Genomic DNA, 20710 nt, shown 5'->3' with positions numbered 1-20710 from the left:
ATGCAAACTTAAAACTAGTCACACCACTTACACACCCAATATGAAATTGGGTTTCTCACAGATTCAGCTATCTTTAAAATAATATTTTAATTAAACTATAGTATCATTGATCATAACCTTCCAAAATATCTGGTTGAATCCTAATTTTCAATTTTTTCTTCATCGGTGTACTTATGGCATCATTGGTAAACCAGAACACTCACCACCTGTCCACTCAGGGGCCTTTTCAATAATTCCTAGCTCATAGTACCTGGCAATATATAGCAGCGGAAGTAGCACTTCTTGCGCGGGGCAGGGTCCCGCACTCGAGGCCTCGCCCACACGGATATCCAGATAAGAGACTAATCCCTTGGTTCTTCCAAAACCGAACCCGAAAAAACTTTCCTCGCCCGGAAAGCACGGGCGATTCCTCTAAGATATTTTTACTCTAACGTAGTCAAGAGCCTTATCTAACTGAACTGATCCGACCGAACCCGTAAGAATCATAATAAGATCAAGGAAAAGACTTGCACTTGGATCATAGAGACCAATGGCTTTTTCCTCATTGAGAGACACACCCGTTATTCTTTTCCATAGAACAAATTTTATCCGAGATTTACTTCATCTATCGTACCATAACAAAATTGAGTCTCATTTAAGGGATCCATCAGTCTAGCCTCTAACCCCATCTAGTCCCCCATGGGTTAGCCAACCGCCCAACCACTGTAGTGATGGGATCCATTTAAGAATTTAATTAGGTTTTGTCCCAGGTACCACGGAAAAGAGCTCCCAGGTCCCCTAGCCGAATATTCATGCAAACTTAAAACTGGTCACACCACTTACACACCCAATATGAAATTGCCTTTCTCACAGATTCAGCTGTCTTTAAAACAATCTTTTAATGAAACTATAGTATCATTGATCATAATCTTCCAAAATATCTGGTTGAATGCTAATTTCCAATTTTTCCTTCATCGGTATACTTATGGCATCATTGGCAACCAGAATGCTCACCACCTGTCCACTCAGGGGCCTTTTCAATAGTTCCTAGCTCATAGTACCCGACAATATATTCACTTATAAAAATCAAAATGGAATCTCCGTCGAAGATCAGCAAGATCCACTAACAGATCCATATAAAAGAGCCATGGACTCATCCGTTGAGGACCATCAAGGTCAATCAACCAGATCCATGCCCAAATTCAGAAAACAACTCTTACTCCTTGTTCCAATATCTTCCACGATGTAGGTGTGGGTATCTTCGGTGACCCAAAGCCCGAGCACCGTATGGTCAGCACCCTCTAGGATCCTTCGCATGTCACCTAGCACTTCACTCATAGGCCGCTTCCTTGGTCTCTCGTCTATCGTACCGAAAGCTCACCATTTAAATCGAATCGAGGCTGGTCAAGGCCTACGTCGACCTTGCTACGCGAGACGTCCTCCGTTGACTCTCCGTCAGCTGGTTGCAACTTTATCAGATAGGTCTCCCCCATGACCTCATTCACAAGACGGTCAAAATACTTCCCCAGCATTTTTGACATAAAATAGTCATTTAAAAGCAGGTCATAAATACAGTTTCTATAACGAACTCTCATCTTTCCACATTGTTCCAGAGTAATCCTCATTTATTTCATATGTATTCCCATTCTCATCACATCAGTTTCCATCTCACCACATCTTTCCTCATTCATCCGCATCAGATCTCATCACTCGCATCTACCCATATCCACATCTCATCACATCATATTCATTCACATCACATATCACATCTATCCTAATTTACATCACATCTCATTCACTCACATCCCGATTCACATGACATCACATCTCATTCATTCACATCTCGATTCACATCACATCACATCTATTCACATCCATCACATTTATTTACATCACATCCATTTGCATCCATCACATCACATTCATTCATATCCATCACATTTATTCATTCATATCCACCACATTCATTCTCATAACCATCCCATCACATCACATGCGTTCTATCCACATTCATTCTCATAACCATCCCATCACATCACATGCATTCTATCCACATTCATTCTCATAACCATCACATGCATTCTATCCACATTATATCACATCACTTCTATCCACATCATATCTCATTCATACACATCTCATCTCATTCATCCACATCCATCCAATCGTTCACATGTACGACTACTCTTATTTATCCATACATTCATATCTATCACTTCACATCCAGATATATTCATGTCGCATCACATTCTTTCACATACACATTGACATCCATTCTTTCACATACATCCACATCCATTCAATCACATACTCATCCACATCCATTCTTCACATACACATCCACATCCATTGTTCACATACACATTCACATCCACATCCACATCCCTTCTTCACATACACATCCACATCCATTCTTCAGATACACATTCACATCCACTCCTCACATACACATCCATATCCATTCTTCACATACACATTCACATCCATTCTTCACATACACATCCACATCCATCCATTCATTCACATCTATCTGATTCACATCACATCTCATCACATCACATTACATCCATCCATTCATTCACATCTATCTGATTCACATCCCATCTCATCATTACTTCCATCCATCCATTCATTCACATCTACTTGATTCACATCGCATCTCATTACATCCATCCATTCATTCACATCTATCTGATTCACATTGCATCTCATTACATCCATCCATTCATTCACATCCCATCTCATCATTACATCCATCCATTCATTCACATCTACTTGATTCACATCGCATCTCATTACATCCATCCATTCATTCACATCTATCTGATTCACATCGCATCTCAATACATCTATTCTATGCAAGTTTTCAGTTTGATTTTCTTTTGAATACAAAGAGTATTTCTTGAATGAGTATCCCCAAAACTTCTTGATCAAAGACCTTAATTTCATACGAGAATTCCTCTAATTCTATACCCTTGATCCACATATCAATTCGAAGGGTCTCAAACTTAGTTTCAGATTTGGCGGGAGTTTTGAGTGTATTTTTTTAAACTAGTCACACCTTCTTTCCTCAAAATTAACGAAAGAGTTTGTTGGTCTTGGTCATAGTCTGATTCAAGGTTCGAGTCCGATAAGATTCTTCCTGATCTATCTTTCTCAAAAAGGTTTGATAATTCAGTTAGTATTTTACTGAATTCCTTTCTTTGAATGTTCACTTAACTGATTTCTAAATTAGTTACGAAATCCAATGAGAAAATTGATTAATCATTTATCTAAATGTTTCGATCTCGATAGATTTCCTGAATTCTCTTTTTAAATCCGTGTGAATATAAAACGATAGAAATTTCTATCTTAGAGTATTTAATTATTCATTTTTCAAATACTCATAGAATTTAAGAGAATTCTAATTTTGATATAAAAATTATTTATGCATCTATTTATGCATAAAAATCAACTTCAGTGGGAATAACTCTTTTATTTAAAAAAAATCCTTTTATGCATAAAATCAAATTTAATAGGAATAACACTGTTAAAATAAAAAGAATTTCTTTATGCATCTATTTATGCATAAAAATTAATTTTTATAAAAATAACACTTTTATAATAAAAAAATTTCTTTATGCATCTTTCTATGCATAAAAATCAAATTTAATAAGAATAACACTTTTGTAATTAAAAAACTCTTTATGCATCTTTCTATGCATAAAAATTAAATTTAATGAGAATAACACTTTTATAATTAAAAAAATTCCTTTATTCATCTTTCTATGCATAAAAATCAAATTTAATGAGAATAACACTTTTGTAATAAAAAAAATTCCTTCATGCATCTTTCTATGCATAAAAAATAAATTTAATGAGAATAACACTTTTGCAATAAAAAATTCCTTTATGTATCTTTCTATGCATAAAAATCAAATTTAATGAGAATAATACTTTTGTAATAAAAAAATCCCTTTTTGTATCTTTTTATGCATAAAAATCAAATTTAATGAGAATAACACTTTTGCAATAAAAACATTTTCCTTTATGCATCTTTCTATGAATAAAAATCAAATTTAATGAGATTAACACTTTTGTAATTAAAAAATTCCTTTATGCATCTTTCTATGCATAAAAATCAAATTTAATGAGAATAACACTTTTTAAATAAAAAAATCCTTTATGCATCTTTCTATGCATAAAAATCAAATTTAATGAGAATAACACTTTTGTAATAAAAAAATTTCTTTATGCATCTTTCTATGCATAAAAATCAAATTTAATAATTAATATCAGTGATGTCCATGCATATTCATAGGTGAATATGTACATGGAGTAATTAGAATATTTCTTTTAGATGCAAAAATGGTGGGAATTATTGTTTTGGAATAACTTTTGGATGAGTCACGGTCCTTCGAATTTTAAGGTAAATACCATCATGTGTAGGCCTCAAGCAAGTCAGGGATTCCATGCGATTGCGGTACTTTCATCTGAAGACCCAATTACTAAATTATGAATTTCAGTTTGGATATCAATTTGTATGAATTTCATCACATTTCCAGCTTTTTACTGTTTCTTCATAAATTTTTGACATTTTTGGCTTCTCGGTTGATTCACTTTAGCCAATTCGCTTTGATACTAGCTGAAAGATCCATGTCCCCTCCGTGCAACTAATTCAGGGGTGCTAGCAGCGAAAGTAGCACTTCTTGCGTGGGGCAGGGTCCCTCACTTGGGGCCTCGTCCACGGATATCCGGATAAGAGACTAATCCCTCGATTCTCCTAAAACTGAACCCGAAAAAACTTCCCTTGCCCGAAAAGCATGGGTGATTCCTTCAGGATATTTTTACTCTAACGTAGTCAAGAGCCTTGACTAACTGAACTGATCTGACCGAACCTATAAGTATCATAGTTAGATCAAGGAAAAGACTTGCACTTGGATCATAGAGACCAATGCTTTTTTCCTCATTGAGAGGCATAGCCGTTGATTCTTTTCCATAGAACAATTTTTATCCGGGATTTACTTCATCTATCGTACCATAACAGAATTGAGTCTCATTTAAGGGATCCATCAGTCAACCTAACCCCATCTAGTCCCGTGGGTTAGCCAACCGCCCAACCACTGTAGTGATGGGATCCATTTAAGAATTTGGTTAGGTTTTGTCCTGGGTACCAGGGAAAAGAGTTCCTAGGCTCCCTAGTCGGATATTCATGCAAACTTACAACTAGTCACACCACTTGCACATGCAATATGAAATTGCCTTTCTCACAGATTCAACTGTCTTTAAAATAATCTTTTAATGAAACTATAGTATCATTGATCATAATCTTCCAAAATATCTAGTTGAACCCTAATTTCTAATTTTTCCTTCATCGGTGTACTTATGGCATCATTGGCAACAACCAGAACGCTCACCACCTGTCCACTAAGGGTCTTTTTCAATAGTTCCTACCTCATAGTACCCGGCAATATATTCACTTATAAAAATCAAAATGGAATCTCCATCACAGATCAGCAAGATCCACCAACAGATCCATATAAAAGAGCCATGGACTCATCTGTTGAGGACCAGCAAGGTCAATCAACCAGATCCATGCCTGAATTCAGAAAACAACTCTTACTCCTTGTTCCACTATCTTCACGAGACGTACGTGTGGGTATCTTCGGCGACCCAGAGCCCGAGCACCGTATGGTCAGTACCCTCTAGGATCCTTCGCAGGTCACCTAGCGCTTCACTCATAGGCCGCTTCCTTGGTCCCTCATCTCCTGTACCGAAAGCTCACCATTTAAATCGAACCGAGGCTGGTCAAGACCTTGGCCGACCTTGCTACGCGAGACGTCCTCCATTGACTCTCCATCAGCTGTTGCAACTTTATCAGTAGAGCAGATAGGTTTTCACAACCTCATTCACAAGACAGTCAAAATGCTTCCCCAGCACTTTTGACATAAAACAGTCATTTAAAAACAGGTCATAAATACAGTTTCTATAACGAACTCTCGTCTTTCCAAATTGTTCCACATCAATCCTCATTTATTTCATATGTATTCCCATTCTCATCACATTATTTTCCATCTCATCACATCTTTTCTCATATATCCGCACATCAGATCTCATCACTCACATCTACCCATATCCACATCTCATCACATCATATTCATTCACATCACATATCACATCTATCAAAATTTACATCACATCTCATTACATCCCGATTCACATGACATCACATCGACATCTCATTCATTCATGTCCCGATTCACATCACATCACATCTATTCACATCCATCACATTCATTTACATCCATCACATCACATTCATTCATATCTTTCATATCCACCACATTCATTCTCATAGCCATCCCATCACATTCATTCATATCCACCACATTCATTCTCATAACCATCCCATCACATGCATTCTATCCACATTATATCACATCACTTCTATCCACATCAAATCTCATTCATACACATTATATCACATCACTTCTATCCACATTATATCACATCACTTCTATCCACATCAAATCTCATTCATACACATCTCATCTCATTCATCCACATCCATTTAATCGTTCATATGTACGACTACTCACATCTATCCATACATTCATATCTATCACTTCACATCATCCACATATATTCCTGTCACATCACATTCTTTCACATACACATTGATATCCATTCTTTCACATACATCCACATCCATTCTTTCACATACTCATCCACATCCATTCTTCACATACACATCCACATCCATTCTTCACATACACATTCACATCCATTCTTCACATACACATCCATATCCATTCTTCACATACACATTCACATCCATTCTTCACATACACATCCACATCCATCCATTCATTCATATCTATCTGATTCACATCACATCACATTACATCCATCCATTCATTCACATCTATCTGATTCACATCGCATCTCATTACATCTATTCTATGCAAGTTTTCATTTGATTTTCTTTTGAATACAAGGAGTATTTTTTGAATCGGTATCCCCAAAACTTCTTGATCGGAGTTCTGAATTTCATACTAGAATTCCTCGAATTCTATAACCTTGATCCACAAATCAATTCAAAGGGTCTCAAACTTAGTTTTAGATTTGGCAGGAGTTTTGAGTGTATTTTTCTAAACTGGTCACACCTTCTTTCCTCAAAACTGACGAAAGAGTTTGGTCTTGGTCATAATCTGATTCAAGGTTCGAGTCGGATAAGATTTTTCTTGATCTATCTTTCTCGAAAAGGTTTGATAATTCAGTTACTATTTTACTGAATTCCTTTCTTTGAATGTTCACTTAACTGATTTCTAAATTAGTTATGAATTCTAATGAGGAAATCGATTAATCATTTCTCTTTTTACAATCTGTGTGAATATAAAACGATCTCGATAGATTCCCTGAATTCTCTTTTTACAATCCGTGTGAATATAAAACGATCTCGATAGATTTCTTGAATTCTCTTTTTACAATCCGTGTGAATATAAAACGATTAATCATTTATCTAAATATTTCGATCTCGATAGATTTCCTGAATTCTCTTTTTACAATCCGTGTGAATATAAAATGATAGAAATTTCTCTCCTAGAGTATTTAATTATTTATTTATCAAATACTCATAGAATTTAAACATAGAATTTAAGAGAATTCTAATTTTGATATAAAAATTCTTTATGCATAAAAATCAACTTTAGTGGGAATAACTCTTTTATTTAAAAAAGCCTTTTATGCATCTATTTATGCATAAAATCAAATTTAATAGGAATAACACTTTTAAAATAAAAAGAATTTCTTTATGTATCTATTTATGCATAAAAATCATTTTTTATAAAAATAACACTTTTATAATTAAAAAACTCCTTTATGCATCTTTCTATGCATAAAAATAAAATTTAATAAGAATAACACTTTTGTAATTAAAAAAATTCCTCTATGCATCTTTCTATGCATAAAAATCAAATTTATTGAGAATAACACTTTTGTAATTGAAAAATTCCTTTATGCATCTTTCTATGCATAAAAATCAAATTTAATGAGAATATTAATTTTGTAATATTTTTTTTTAATGCATCTTTCTATGCATAAAAATCAAATTTAATGAGAATAACACTTTTGTAATAAAAAAAATTCTTTTATGCATCTTTCTATGCATAAAAATCAAATTTAATGAGGATAATACTTTTGTAATAAAAAAATTTCTTTATGCATCTTTCTATGCATAAAAATCAAATTTAATGAGAATAACACTTTTGTAATAAAAAAATTCCTTTATGCATCTTTCTTTGCATAAAAATCAAATTTAATGAGAATAACACTTTTGTAATTAAAAATTCCCTTTATGCATCTTTCTATGCATAAAAATCAAATTTAATGAGAATAACTTTTTTGTAATAAAAAATTTCATTTATATATCTTTCTATGTATAAAAATCAAATTTAATGAGAATAAAACTTTTGTAACAAATTTTTTTTCTTTATGCATCTTTCTATGCATGAAAAAAAAATTTAATAATTAATATCAGTGATATCCATGCATATTCATATTCATAGGTGAATATGTACATGGAGTAATTAGAATATTTCTTTTAGATGCAAAAATGGTGGGAATTACTCTTTTGGAATAACTTTTGGATGAGACGGTCCTTCGAATTATAAGGTAAATACCATCATGTTTAGGCCTCAAGCAAGTCAGGGATTCCATGCAATTGTGGTACTTCCATCTGAAGACCCAATTACTAAATTATGAATTTCAGTCTGAATATCAATTTGTATGAATTTCATCACATTTCAACTTTTTACTATTTCTTCATAAATTTTTGACATTTTTGGCTTCTCGGTTGATTCACTTTAGCCAATTTGCTCTAATACCAGAGCTGAAAGATCCCTGTCCCCTCCGTGGAACTAATTCAGGGGTGCTAGCAGCGCGGACGTAGCACTTCTTGCGCGGGGCAGGGTCCCTCACTTGGGGCCTCGCCCACGGATATCGGGGATAAGATACTAATCCCTCGGTTCTTGCAAAACCGAACCCGAAAAGACTTCCCTCGCCCGGAAAGCACAGGCGATTCCTCAAGGATATTTTTACTCTAATGTAGTCAAGAGCCTTAACTAAGTGAACTGATCTGACAGAACCTATAAGTATCATAGTTTGATCAAGGAAAAGACTTGCACTTGGATTATAAAGACCAACACTTTTTTTCTCATTGAGAGGCATAGCCGTTGATTATTTTCCATAGAACAATTTTTATCCGAGATTTACTTCTTCTATCGTACCATAACAGAATTGAGTCTCATTGAAGGGATCCATCACCATCCAGTCATGTGGATTAGCCAACCGCCCAACCACTATAGTGATGGGATCCATTTAAGAATTTGGTTAGGTTTTCTCCCGGGTACCAGGAAAAAGAGTTCCCAAGCCGCCTAGCTGGATATTCATGCAAACTTAAAACTAGTCACACCACTTACACACCCAATATGAAATTGCTTTTCTCATAGATTCAGCTGTCTTTAAAACAATCTTTTAATGAAACTTAAAACTAGTCACACCACTTACACCAATATGAAATTGCTTTTCTCATAGATTCAGTTGTCTTTAAAACAATCTTTTAATGAAACTATAGTATCATTGATCATAATCTTCCAAAATATCTGGTTGAATCCTAATTTTCAACTTTTTCTTCACGGTGTACTTATGGCATCATTGGCAACAACTAGAATGCTCACCATCTGTCCACTCAGGGGGCATTTTCAATAGTTCCTAGCTCATAGTACCCGGTAATATATTCACTTATAAAAATCAAAATGGAATCTCCGTCGAAGATCAGCAGCAAGATCCGCCGACAGATCCATATAAAAGAGCCATGGACTCATCTGTTCAGGACCAGCAAGGTTAATCAACCAGATCCATGCCCGAATTCAGAAAACAACTCTTACTTCTTGTTCCAATATCTTTCACCACGACATAGGTGTGGGTATCTTCGGCGACCCAGAGTCCGAGCACCATATGGTAAGCACCCTCTAGGATCCTTCGCAGGTCACCTAGCGCTTCACTCATCATAGGCCGCTTCCTTGGTCCCTCATCTACCGTACCGAAAGCTCACCATTTAAATCGAACTGAGGCTGGTCAAGACCTCGGCCCTTGCTACGCGAGAAGTCCTCCGTTGACTCTCCGTCAGCTGTTGCAACTTTATCAGATAGGTCTTCACCATGACCTCATTCACAAGATGGTCAAAATGCTTCCCCAACATTTTTGACATAAAATAGTCATTTAAAACCAGGTTATAAATAAAATTTCTATAACAAACTCTCGTCTTTTCACATTGTTCCACATCAATCCTCATTTATGTCATATGTATTCCCATTCTCATCACATCATTTTCCATCTCATCACACTCATTCATCCATATCCATCCAATCGTTCACATGTACGACTACTCACATCTATCCATACATTCATATCTATCACTTCAAATCCACATATATTCATGTCACATCACATTCTTTCACATACACATTGACATCCATTCTTTCACATACATCCACATCCATTCTTTCACATACACATCCACATCCATTCTTCACATACACATTCACATCCATTCTTCACATAAACATCCAGATCCATTCTTCACATACACATTCACATCCATTCTGCACATACACATTCACATCCATTCTTCACATACACATCCACATCCATCCATTCTTTGATTTTCTTTTGAATATAAAGAGTATTTCTTGAATCAGTATCCCCAAAGCTTCTTGATCTGAGTTCTGAATTTCATACTTGAATTTCTCGAATTCTATAACCTTGATCCACAGATCAATTCGAAGGGTCTCAAACTTAGTTTTAGATTTGGCGGGAGTTTTGAGTGTATTTTTGTAAACTGGTCACACCTTCTTTCCTCAAAACTCACGAAAAGAGTTTGGTCTTGGTCATAGTCTGATTCAAGGTTCGAGTCGGATGAGATTTTTCCTGATCTATCTTTCTCGAAAAGGTTTGATAATTCAGTTACTATTTTACTGAATTCCTTTCTTTGAATGTTCACTTAACTGATTTCTAAATTAGTTACGAATTCCAATCAGAAAATAGTTTAGTCATTTATGTGAATATTTCGATCTCGATAGATTTTTTGAATTCTCTTTTTACAATTCGTGTGAGTATTTGATTATTCATTTATCAAATACTCATAGAATTAAAACATAGAATTTAAGAGAATTCTGTAAGATTCCTCCCCAACCTCTCAGGATGTCCAGTATCTTCCCCTGTAGTCAAATCCCTCTTCAGAAATATAAAAGATCTTGTTTCTACCTATTTTGGCCTAGAGAGAGAAAATGTTCTAGAGAGACATTATTCAGATTTTGGATATTTTTGGATGGAAAAATATCTCTTTATATTTAAATAAGTTCCCCCGAAATAGAAGTTAAAAAAGATTTTCAGAAGGTGCATTCGAAATAAATTATAAGCTGTTCAAGAGGCCTTATCCTAGGGGTCAAGATTTTTTTATAAAATTTTAAATTAAGGTTCCTATGGACCAATAAGATTCATCCAAATGTAGGGAGGAGATAAATAGAAGAATAAAAGGAAAATCTCTAAAAAATGAGTAAATACTCACATAAGATGAAGAGTTGACTAAGGACAAGGTTAATAGTTAAAAAAGAGAGATATTTAGAAGAAATGATGCATTTTTGACACCTCAGTATGGGAAAATTTTCCTTATGAAGGAGGCTCCTATTTCACATGTGTGGGAGAGCTTTAAACTCCCAAATAATGAGATGTTTTTATCTCTTCTCTCTCCTGTTTCAACTAGATCCAAAAAGTGAGCAAAATTGACCTAAAAATGGACAAAAATTGACCAAACTGATTTGGAAAATTCTAGAATCAGTTTGCTTGGTTAGAGGCTCACTTTTTCCTATAAATAGAAGCCTTCCCCTTTGTTGAAGCTTAATAGTGTTTTTGCACTATTACCCTGCTTCTCCCAAGAGGCAAAAACTGTGAATTTACTCATAATTCATTAGTTTTTGACCTTCCCTCTTCTAAAGATTGGTGGCCACTCTTGTTTCAAACAAGAGTAAATCCCTCAAACCATAAAGCCAAAGGAAAGCTCTCAAATTCTCCTTGTAAGTTGGAGATTCTTCTCTTTTCTAATTTATTTTATGGGTTTTTATGATTTTTGTCTTCTCTAAAATGATTATGATGTTATGCCTCATTGAAAAAAGGCATTCCCCTTTTTTCTTTAGTAAATCCAACCATTCTTTATCCTAGATGAATGATTATTGGATAAAATTAAGTTTTTCATAATGTTTCTCTTTGATAAGTAGAAATGTTTACATTAGGATGATTTAATTACTCTCGGTAAACTTCTAATTAATTTTAGAGAGTTAAAAATTGAAAAATGGTCAGCCATACAAAGGAGGTTATGGCAAAATTTTCTAAAATTGTGGAAAATAAGTTTTACTTTTTTATTCAAAAAGAATAATTCCCATTGTATATGTATTCTTAAAGTGTTATTTTTCATGTTGCACTTTCCCATTTTGCATGTCAGCCTGCTTTTTATAACATTCTGCTTGTTGCACATGTCCAGGCTTACCACAATAAAAGCATTCACGTGCATCATTATATTCCTTTGCCAATTTCCACGTCCTCTTTGACTCTCCCTACCTCTGAATTTGCCTCTTCCACCTGTGTGTTGTTGATGTTGTTGTTGTGTATTCTAGGACTGTTGTTGCTGTTGCTGCCTAGGTATAGAAAAATGCATACTAAAAATATTTTATTAAAAAAGTGTTACTTTCTTTAGAATTAAATTCTATGCATAGAAGGAAGCATATTGAAGTTTTTATTTTGATTATAAAAGTGTGATTTTTATCATAAATGATTTGTATGCATAAACATATGCATAAAAGATTTTTTTAATATATTAAAAGTGTGATTCTCATCATAAATGATTTTTATGCATAAATGGATGCATAAAAGAAATTCTCTTATATTAAAAGGGTAATTTTTATCATAAATGATTTGTATGCATAAACATATGCATAAAAGATTTTTTTATATTAAAAGTGTGAATTTCATCATAAATGGATTTTATGCATAAATTAGATGCATTAGAGAAATTCTTTTATTCTAAAAGTGTAATTCCTACTAAATTGGATTTATGCATGGAAAGATGCATAAAGAAGTTATTTTAATCCAAAAGTGTTATTCTCATTAATTTTGATTTTATGCATAAATAGATGCATAAAGAATTTTATTTTTAATTCAAAAGAGTTACTTTCATCAATTTTGATTTTATGCATAAATAGATGCATAAATAATTTTATTTTTAATTCAAAAGAGTTATTTTCATCAATTAGATTTATGCATAAATAGATGCATAAAGAATTTTATTTTTAATTCAACAGAATTATTTTCATCAATCAGATTTATGCATAAATAGATGTATAAAGAATTTTATTTTTAATTCAAAAGATTTATTTTCATCAATTTTGATTTTATGCATAAATTAGATGCATAAGAGAAATTCTTTTATTCTAAAAGTGTAATTCCTACTAAATTAGATTTATGCATAAATAGATGCATAAAGAATTTTATTTTTAATTCAAAAGAGTTATTTTCATCAATTTTGATTTCATGCATAATTAGATGCATAAAGAAGTTTATTTCAAAAGAGTTATTTTCATCAATTTGGATTTTATGCATAGAAAGATGCATAAAAGATTTATTTTTATTTCGAAAGTATTATTTTCATTAAAATTGAATTTATGCATAGATAGGTGCATAAAAGATTAATTTTTATTTTGAAAGTGTTATTCTCATTAAAACTTTATGCACAGTAAAATGCATAAAAGATTTATTCTAATTCGAAAGTGTTATTCTCCTTAAAATTGAATTTATGCCTAAATAGATGCAAAAAAGGATTTTTATAAAAGTGTTATTCCTACTAAAGTTGTCTTTATGCCTAATTAGATGCGTGGCTCCTTGGTTCCAGTCTTTAAACTCTTTCACATCTGCACAGCAGTCAGATTTATGTCCGGTATCTCTGGTGCCTCTTCATGCTCACCTTCTATGTAGTCCCAATAGCCCTTTCCCATCATGAAATTCGTCAACCTGAACCTCCAAGCATGGAAGTTATTCTTATCAAGCTTCTCAGCCACAATCTGTGTTATGCCATCATTTGACATCTTACCAGACACACAATTTTACCAGAAACAACACTCTGGTTTGTCCTGCACAAACTGCTATATTTCTGCAACGGTATTGTAGTACTCTCAAATGTCACAACCAGTGACCTCAATGTGCATACATACACCCAATGGCAACTGTTGACCTCTTTGCAGCACCCACAGTGTCTGCACAGCCAATCTGTCTTCCTGCAGTTCTTAAAACAGATTTCTGCAGAGAATCGATGACTTACCCGCAGTGCTCGAAATCGCCTGCTTTCTGAAAAACGGAGGTCCATACGTGCCCGAAACGCGTAATCGACCCAGAAAATGTTGTCCGATAGGCAGTATAGTTGCCCTATAGCTTTACTCCTGCGAAGAAAGCTCCTCAATCAGAGATCGTTTGCCGGTGCCTCCCGTAGAGCTCCCGACAAGGGTGTAGTCACCAACACAAATAGGGAAGAGTAGTTGGAGCTCTTACCCTCGTACCGCTTCCTGTGGTTCTCTTGCTTGCAGCTCAGCCCTTAGCACGAACCAGGCTCTGATACCATGAAAAGATGCAGGGGGGAAGAGAACTTGAGCTCTTGCAAGCACACACACACACTCACAAAACCCTAATAGAGAACACACAAGGTGAGAGGCTGAAAATCTTCTTCTACTTCACTCAACACACCATATACAAAGATAAGAGTACACACAATATGAAAGGTACTCAACCAAATACATACAAGGGTTCGCTTTAGTGTGAACCCAACTAAATGAGCTGGCGCTATAACTATGCCAGTCTCTAGAATGATTGTCACACAGCCTGTCATCCCACTGGCCACATACCCAAGATCTCACCAACCATGCCAGTGGTGTAAGTGTGGGGCCTATCCCCCAGGCGGGTCATCAGTGTCCACTGCCTCACTAGATGAGCTCGATATCTCAACACCAATTGTGTAATATGGAGGTGTATTGCTTGTGGAAACACACTGACGTAATGTTTTTTTTCTTTTCTTTTCTCCTACCGAGAATTAATGCCTATTACACAAAAGTTGTTTTGCATAAATGTATTACCTTAGGTTACCTAAGGTATACACAACCGTTGCGTTAAATAGGCATGCTTGCTCAACGTCTCAGAAACCTCTTCAGACAGAGAGGCACAATGTCCATCGGCCGGCAGAGAAAGAGAGAGAACCTAAATCGCAAAACGTGAATCTACAATACCGTGGACATATGCACGCGAGAGAGAGAGAGAGAGCGATAAAGACCTCTCGCGTCTGTCTACTCGTATGCACGACAGAGAAGCACAACGTCCGTCGGCAGAGAAAGAGAGAGAACCTAAATCGCAAAACGTGAATTTGCAATACCGTGGACGTATGCTCACGAGAGAGAGAGAGAGAGAGAGCACAACACTGTCAATTCATCCTCCTCCTCAGCAACCTACGCAACCCGTTTGAATATGAGCAGCGTAAATCTTGAGAGAGGACAAATGCGATAGCATATCAGCTTTCTCACCCTTCTGCATGCTTCTCAACGCGCCTCGAGAGAGATGAACACGTGTTCACATCCACATAGTTGCTAAATTAAAACCTTAATTAGTCGAGGTTCTTCTTTGATTAATTATGTTTTCGTTGATTAATTAATATACCCAAAAAAATAATTTGGATACATATTGAACCCAAGGTTTGTACACACCCACTAATTAATTAATCACCAAAAAACGTTTTGGGTGCATATTTACAAATAGCTCTCTTTTTTAACTCTCATATTAGAAAATCATATGGAAGGCAGGCACGGAAACCTTCTGTTCTTCATGTTTGCAGTGCTGCAGAGCGTGTTGCCAGATGTTCAGGTAAGCAAAGGGAGTTTTAATTAGAATGTAAACTTCGGAATGGTCATGATCAAGGTTTCCCGGTGCAGAACACCTCAGGTTCCTCTATTTCCCAGGTAATCATGATTAACAGACCCATTCTGATCAAATATTCCTTAATCCCATTTCTGGCAGCCTTGCCATGCTTCAGGACCGCTCCCCTTGGCTAGGCGTTGCTATTATTTTCTCTACATGGCAAGGCATCAAAGGTTCCTGTTGTCATCGTTAGCCATTTGCACAGATTGTATCAGAGGGGACCTCTCGTTCAGATATCCGAAAATCCGTGTTTGGCCTTTGCCTGACGACAACAATCATATCATTGCATGGTGGCATAGTCATATCAAGCGGAAGGGCACATGGGACATTGCAAAGAGGGGAAAATGGATAATTAAGACCCATCTTTTTAATCAAAACGGGAAAGACCCATCGAGTTTGATGACTGGATACCGTTTGTACCCCGTCAACTTTGATGATGGGAAACCACACATAGTATGGGTACCCATCTAGTTTGACCAATGATGCCCATCTAGTTTGATGGCTGTTGGACGTCTCTGCAAAATGGGGGAGGATGTGCATTTGCATGAAGCACTCCACGCTCTTGATGATGTCTATAAACAAAGGATGCCGATGTTGCGTGATATGATGGCATCTCTTCTTCAAGATTTTACTCGAAGCAAGGATTTGGATGGTGCCCGATGTGTGCAATCCATGATCATGGAAAATGGGTATGAATGGAGTGTCAAGCTTGGGTGCCGGCTCATCAGCCTGTATGCGTCATGTGGGTGTCTACCTGATGCTATTAGAGTCTTCAGTGGTTTTCATGAACAAACCACTAACACTTGGACTACAATTATTGCAGCTCATGCTGAGCACGGGCAAGCCAAACAGGCTATTATACTTTACAAACGAATGCAGATGTCAGCAATCAAACCAAACCAGTGTACCTTTGTTGCAGCGTTCAAATCATGTGCTTGCACTGAAGCACTAGCTGAGGGGAGACTGATTCACTCTGATCTCAAGAAGCAAGGTCTGGAAACGGATCTCTGTACCGGAAATACCCTGGTTGACATGTACTGCAAATGCAACAGTTTACAAGATGCACGCAAGGTGTTTGATGATTTGCAAACACGAAATGTGGTGTCATGGAATGCAATGCTTACAGGCTACATACGAAATGGGCACTATCAGGAAGCTCTGGAGGTACTCGAGAAAATGCATCAAGAGGGCATGGAGCCTAGCAACATCACACTTTTATGCACGCTGAAGCTGTGTGCCAGCATGAAAGCCCTGGATCAAGGCAAGCTGATTCATGCTCAAGTCTTTAAGCGAGGGTTTGAATCAGATGTGTTTTTGGGAAACGCCGTGCTGAATATGTATGCCAAGTGCAACAAGCTAAAAGATGCTCTCAAAGTGTTTGATAAACTACAAGTGCAGAATGTGGTTGCATGGTCTGCAATGATCCATGGATATGCTGAGAATGGGCATGGTGAGGAAGCACTCAAGATGTTCATAAAAATGCGGTGGAAGGGCATAAAACCTGATGAAGTCACATTTGTTTGTATTCTTAAAGCCTGTGCCACCATAGGAGCCCTTGAACAGGGAAAGCTAATCCACATTGACATAATGAAACGTGATCTTGTGTTAAGTGTCTTCATTGGGAGCGTACTTGTTGTCATGTATACTAAATGTGGCAGCATTTCAGATGCTCGCAGGGTGTTTGACAAGTTGGCGGTTCGAAATGTAGTGTCGTGGTCTTCAATGATTGAAGGGTATGCTGAGAAAGGACAAGGTGAAGAAGCCCTCAAGTTGTTCAAGGGCATGCACGAAGAGGGCATAGAACCCAATGGGATCACATTCATGTGCCTCATCAAAGCATGTGCAAACATAGCTGCTCTAGATCAAGGCACGATCATCCATGGAGATGTCATTGAACAAGGGTTTGAATCAGATTTACTGATTGGAAACACCCTAGTTGACTTGTATTCCAAATGTGGCAGCCTTGAAGATGCGGTTCGTGTGTTTGACATGTTGGCTGCACAAAGCTTGGAGTCTTGGTCTGCATTGATTGCAGGGTATGCTAATCATGGTCATTTGGGGCTGGCCAAGCACTACTTTCAGAGAATGTGTGACCGAGGTATTCAGCCGGACATCATTTCATTCGTAAGCCTCCTTTATGCATGTAGCCACGCAGGCCTGCTTAAGGAGGGCCATTTCTATTTCAAATCCATGATTGAAGAATTCAGAATTATACCCATGATGGAACATTATGCTTGTATGGTTGACATGTTTGGTCGTGCAGGACTTCTAGATGATGCAGAGGTTGTAATCCAGAAAATGCCATTCCCCCCTGATTCTGTAATGTGGAAGGCTTTGCTAAGTTCTTGTGCGAGACATAACAACTTGGAGGTTGGAAGACGGGCTTTTGAATTGCTTCTCAACTCTGATTGCAAGATTGCTGCTGGATATGTGCTTATGTCAAATATGTATGTAGCCACTATCATGTGTGAGGATGTTTAGAAAGCAGAATTGATCAGCAGTTGGGATGGCACCTCTTTCCCACAGGTTAGGAACCATGAAGTGTCCGGCTAGAGGACTTTCTTCACTTCCTTCACAAGATTGCCGTTAACCTACTACTTAGCAGTCAAATTCATGCCCTCCAGGTGAGCCTCACTTGAGTTAGATGCATGCAAGCGGATATTTGGATTATCACAAGTCACTTGTTTTCTTTTCCAGGGATTTGGCACTTGAAGAGGGGTTTGCATGTGTGGATGCGGTTTGGCCGGCCATGAAGTGTGCTTCATACTTTTTCCATAAGCAAGCTGATAAGGTAAGTTTCTCCTAGCTCATGCTTCTGCACATATCTGTATTGCACTTGATTGGATGATGCATGCGGCCTTTACAGTCGGGTGACGGATCCTTACATGACAGGTGAAATGCTTTGCATGCAACTGGCAAGCGTCTCCTTGCCCCTGCATTTTGACTCCTGAATTCTCTGCAATCAAGGTTGCACCTCTCTAGCACACTTTCTCATCGGTCATGATACTTTTGAAGTGTTTAACCAGTTCAAGCCTTTTATCCTTTTCCTAATAATTGAGAACTAGTCACAAGTTCTTCGCTCCAAGGAGAGTACATTTGAAGCAGTATTGTATGCATGAGTTAAATTGAAGAGCAGCTGCAATCAACCCTTGCAAATGCACGAATTTCAAGTAACATACAATGTATTGCTAAGATACACTGTATTGGTGTACATATGGCTGATTATGAAATACGTCATGGAAGCACTAGGAATCACCTGTCGAGTGATGCTTGATTTGCAGGCAAAGATGAATGCGTGAAGTGTTGAAATGTAAGACCTATCTGTTCCAAGTGCAAGTGAATAATATAGATTTTAAAGAATGGAAGACTTTGAGAAAATTCACGGTTAGAAGTTTTCTATCTTTCTCTCTGGTAGCTTTATCATAACTGTGTTTGAGTACTCTCACCCAATGATACTTGGATTTCTCCCTGGAGCTTAGTGGAAGGTGTTGCTAAAGATTCTTCAACTCATTTTTTGAACATTGTGACTCCTCCATCTAGTGTATAAAGGTGTCCATTAACACATCAATAGGTTCTTATGGTTGCATCCCTTTATTTGGGTTGGGTTCTTGTGTATCTGCCACTTTGGAGCAAGGGTCAATCACTACTACTTGTTTTACTCCACTGGTGGCTTTATTTGGTGGACTAGTGCTTTGTTGGCAAGAAGGTCCTTGTGGCTTCTTGCGAGCACTTTGCCGTGCTTGTTGGTTAACCACCCCATTAGTGTCGCTAACACAACTTCTCTTCTAATCCTCCTCCTTCCTCTTAGGTATCCAAAGTCTAATGACACCCTAATAATAGCCTTGAGTCGTTAGAATACAATTTTTCTTATTGGGATTATTTACTTGAAGGGAACACTTCGTGGAGTGTTGTTAGGATTCAGAGCCTCGTGTATGTGGGTGTGTGTCCTTGTGTGTGGACACTCCCTATGAGTGTTCCAAAAACCTCATCCTTTCCCAAAGACCCCCACAGATGCCATTTGTGGTGCTCTCTAAAGGGAAGAAGAAACCTAGAACCTCCTTTCCCTTCGTTGATCCAATATATTCTTAAAATAAATTTGATATTTAGCTAAAAATGAATCTAGAGAAAATCCCCCGGCCACGACTCGGTTGTTCACTTGAGTGGCATGATCAAGTGCTCTTTGAATCGTGTGAGATGGTCGCGATGGAGACATGAGTCCGGAGCCTAGACATGTGAGCTGTGAGTCGGGAGATGTAAGCCAACCAAACATGAGTCTAGAGATAGGTTGTTTTCTCTAATTTTTGGAATATCTGGGTTTGTCGTTTGGCATGTGGCGTGTTCGTTCGGGCGCTTGTGATCATTCGATTTCTTGTAAAAATCTAATTTTTTACCTAGAAAATTAGAAATTTTATTAAAATTAGAGATTTTAATTGGATTTGAGAATTGTCGGGCGGAATTAAAAAAATTTATGATCGATAGAATTCTCGAGGTAATTTTTTTATATAATTTTTAAACTTATAAAAATTTCTAAAAATTATTTTAGAAATTTTAGAAATTGGTATTTTTTGTATAACAATTGTATTTTGGTGAATTTTATCGTTAATTTTTTTTGAAAAATTTAGATTTGGAGTGCTATAAGATAGGATTTGGTGGAGTTCAAAATTAGTAAATTTTGAGATCCTAAAAA

General features: G+C 36.5%; 1 protein-coding gene across 2 annotated transcripts; it reads left to right on the top strand.

Moving 5' to 3' along the window:
• The first annotated feature begins 15881 nt into the window (after positions 1-15881).
• On the top strand, positions 15882-19401 carry LOC147605101 (pentatricopeptide repeat-containing protein DOT4, chloroplastic-like). Of its 2 annotated transcripts, XM_086793708.1 has the most exons (4): positions 15883-18121; positions 18287-18647; positions 18721-18814; positions 18916-19401. In XM_086793708.1, the coding sequence occupies exons 1-2, from the start codon at positions 16522-16524 to the stop codon at positions 18502-18504; spliced, it is 1818 nt and encodes a 605-aa protein (XP_086649834.1). In that variant the 5' UTR covers positions 15883-16521; the 3' UTR covers positions 18505-18647; positions 18721-18814; positions 18916-19401. The 2 variants fall into 2 exon arrangements, with proteins under 2 accessions (XP_086649833.1, XP_086649834.1); XM_086793707.1 differs by having other exon boundaries at positions 15882-18647.
• Positions 19402-20710: the final 1309 nt, after the last annotated feature.

Source organism: Cibotium barometz, chromosome 60 (assembly GCF_041138505.1).
Source record: "Cibotium barometz isolate CiBa-2024 chromosome 60, ASM4113850v1, whole genome shotgun sequence".
NCBI classification, from domain to species: domain Eukaryota; kingdom Viridiplantae; phylum Streptophyta; class Polypodiopsida; order Cyatheales; family Cibotiaceae; genus Cibotium; species Cibotium barometz.
Note: the sequence above shows the minus strand (reverse complement) of the source record. Positions and strands in the feature narration are given on the sequence as shown.

Excerpts from the sequence above, each read along its gene's own strand:
- LOC147605101 (XM_086793707.1), top strand. The coding sequence starts at position 16,522 with ATGGCTGTTGGACGTCTCTGCAAAATGGGGGAGGATGTGCATTTGCAT.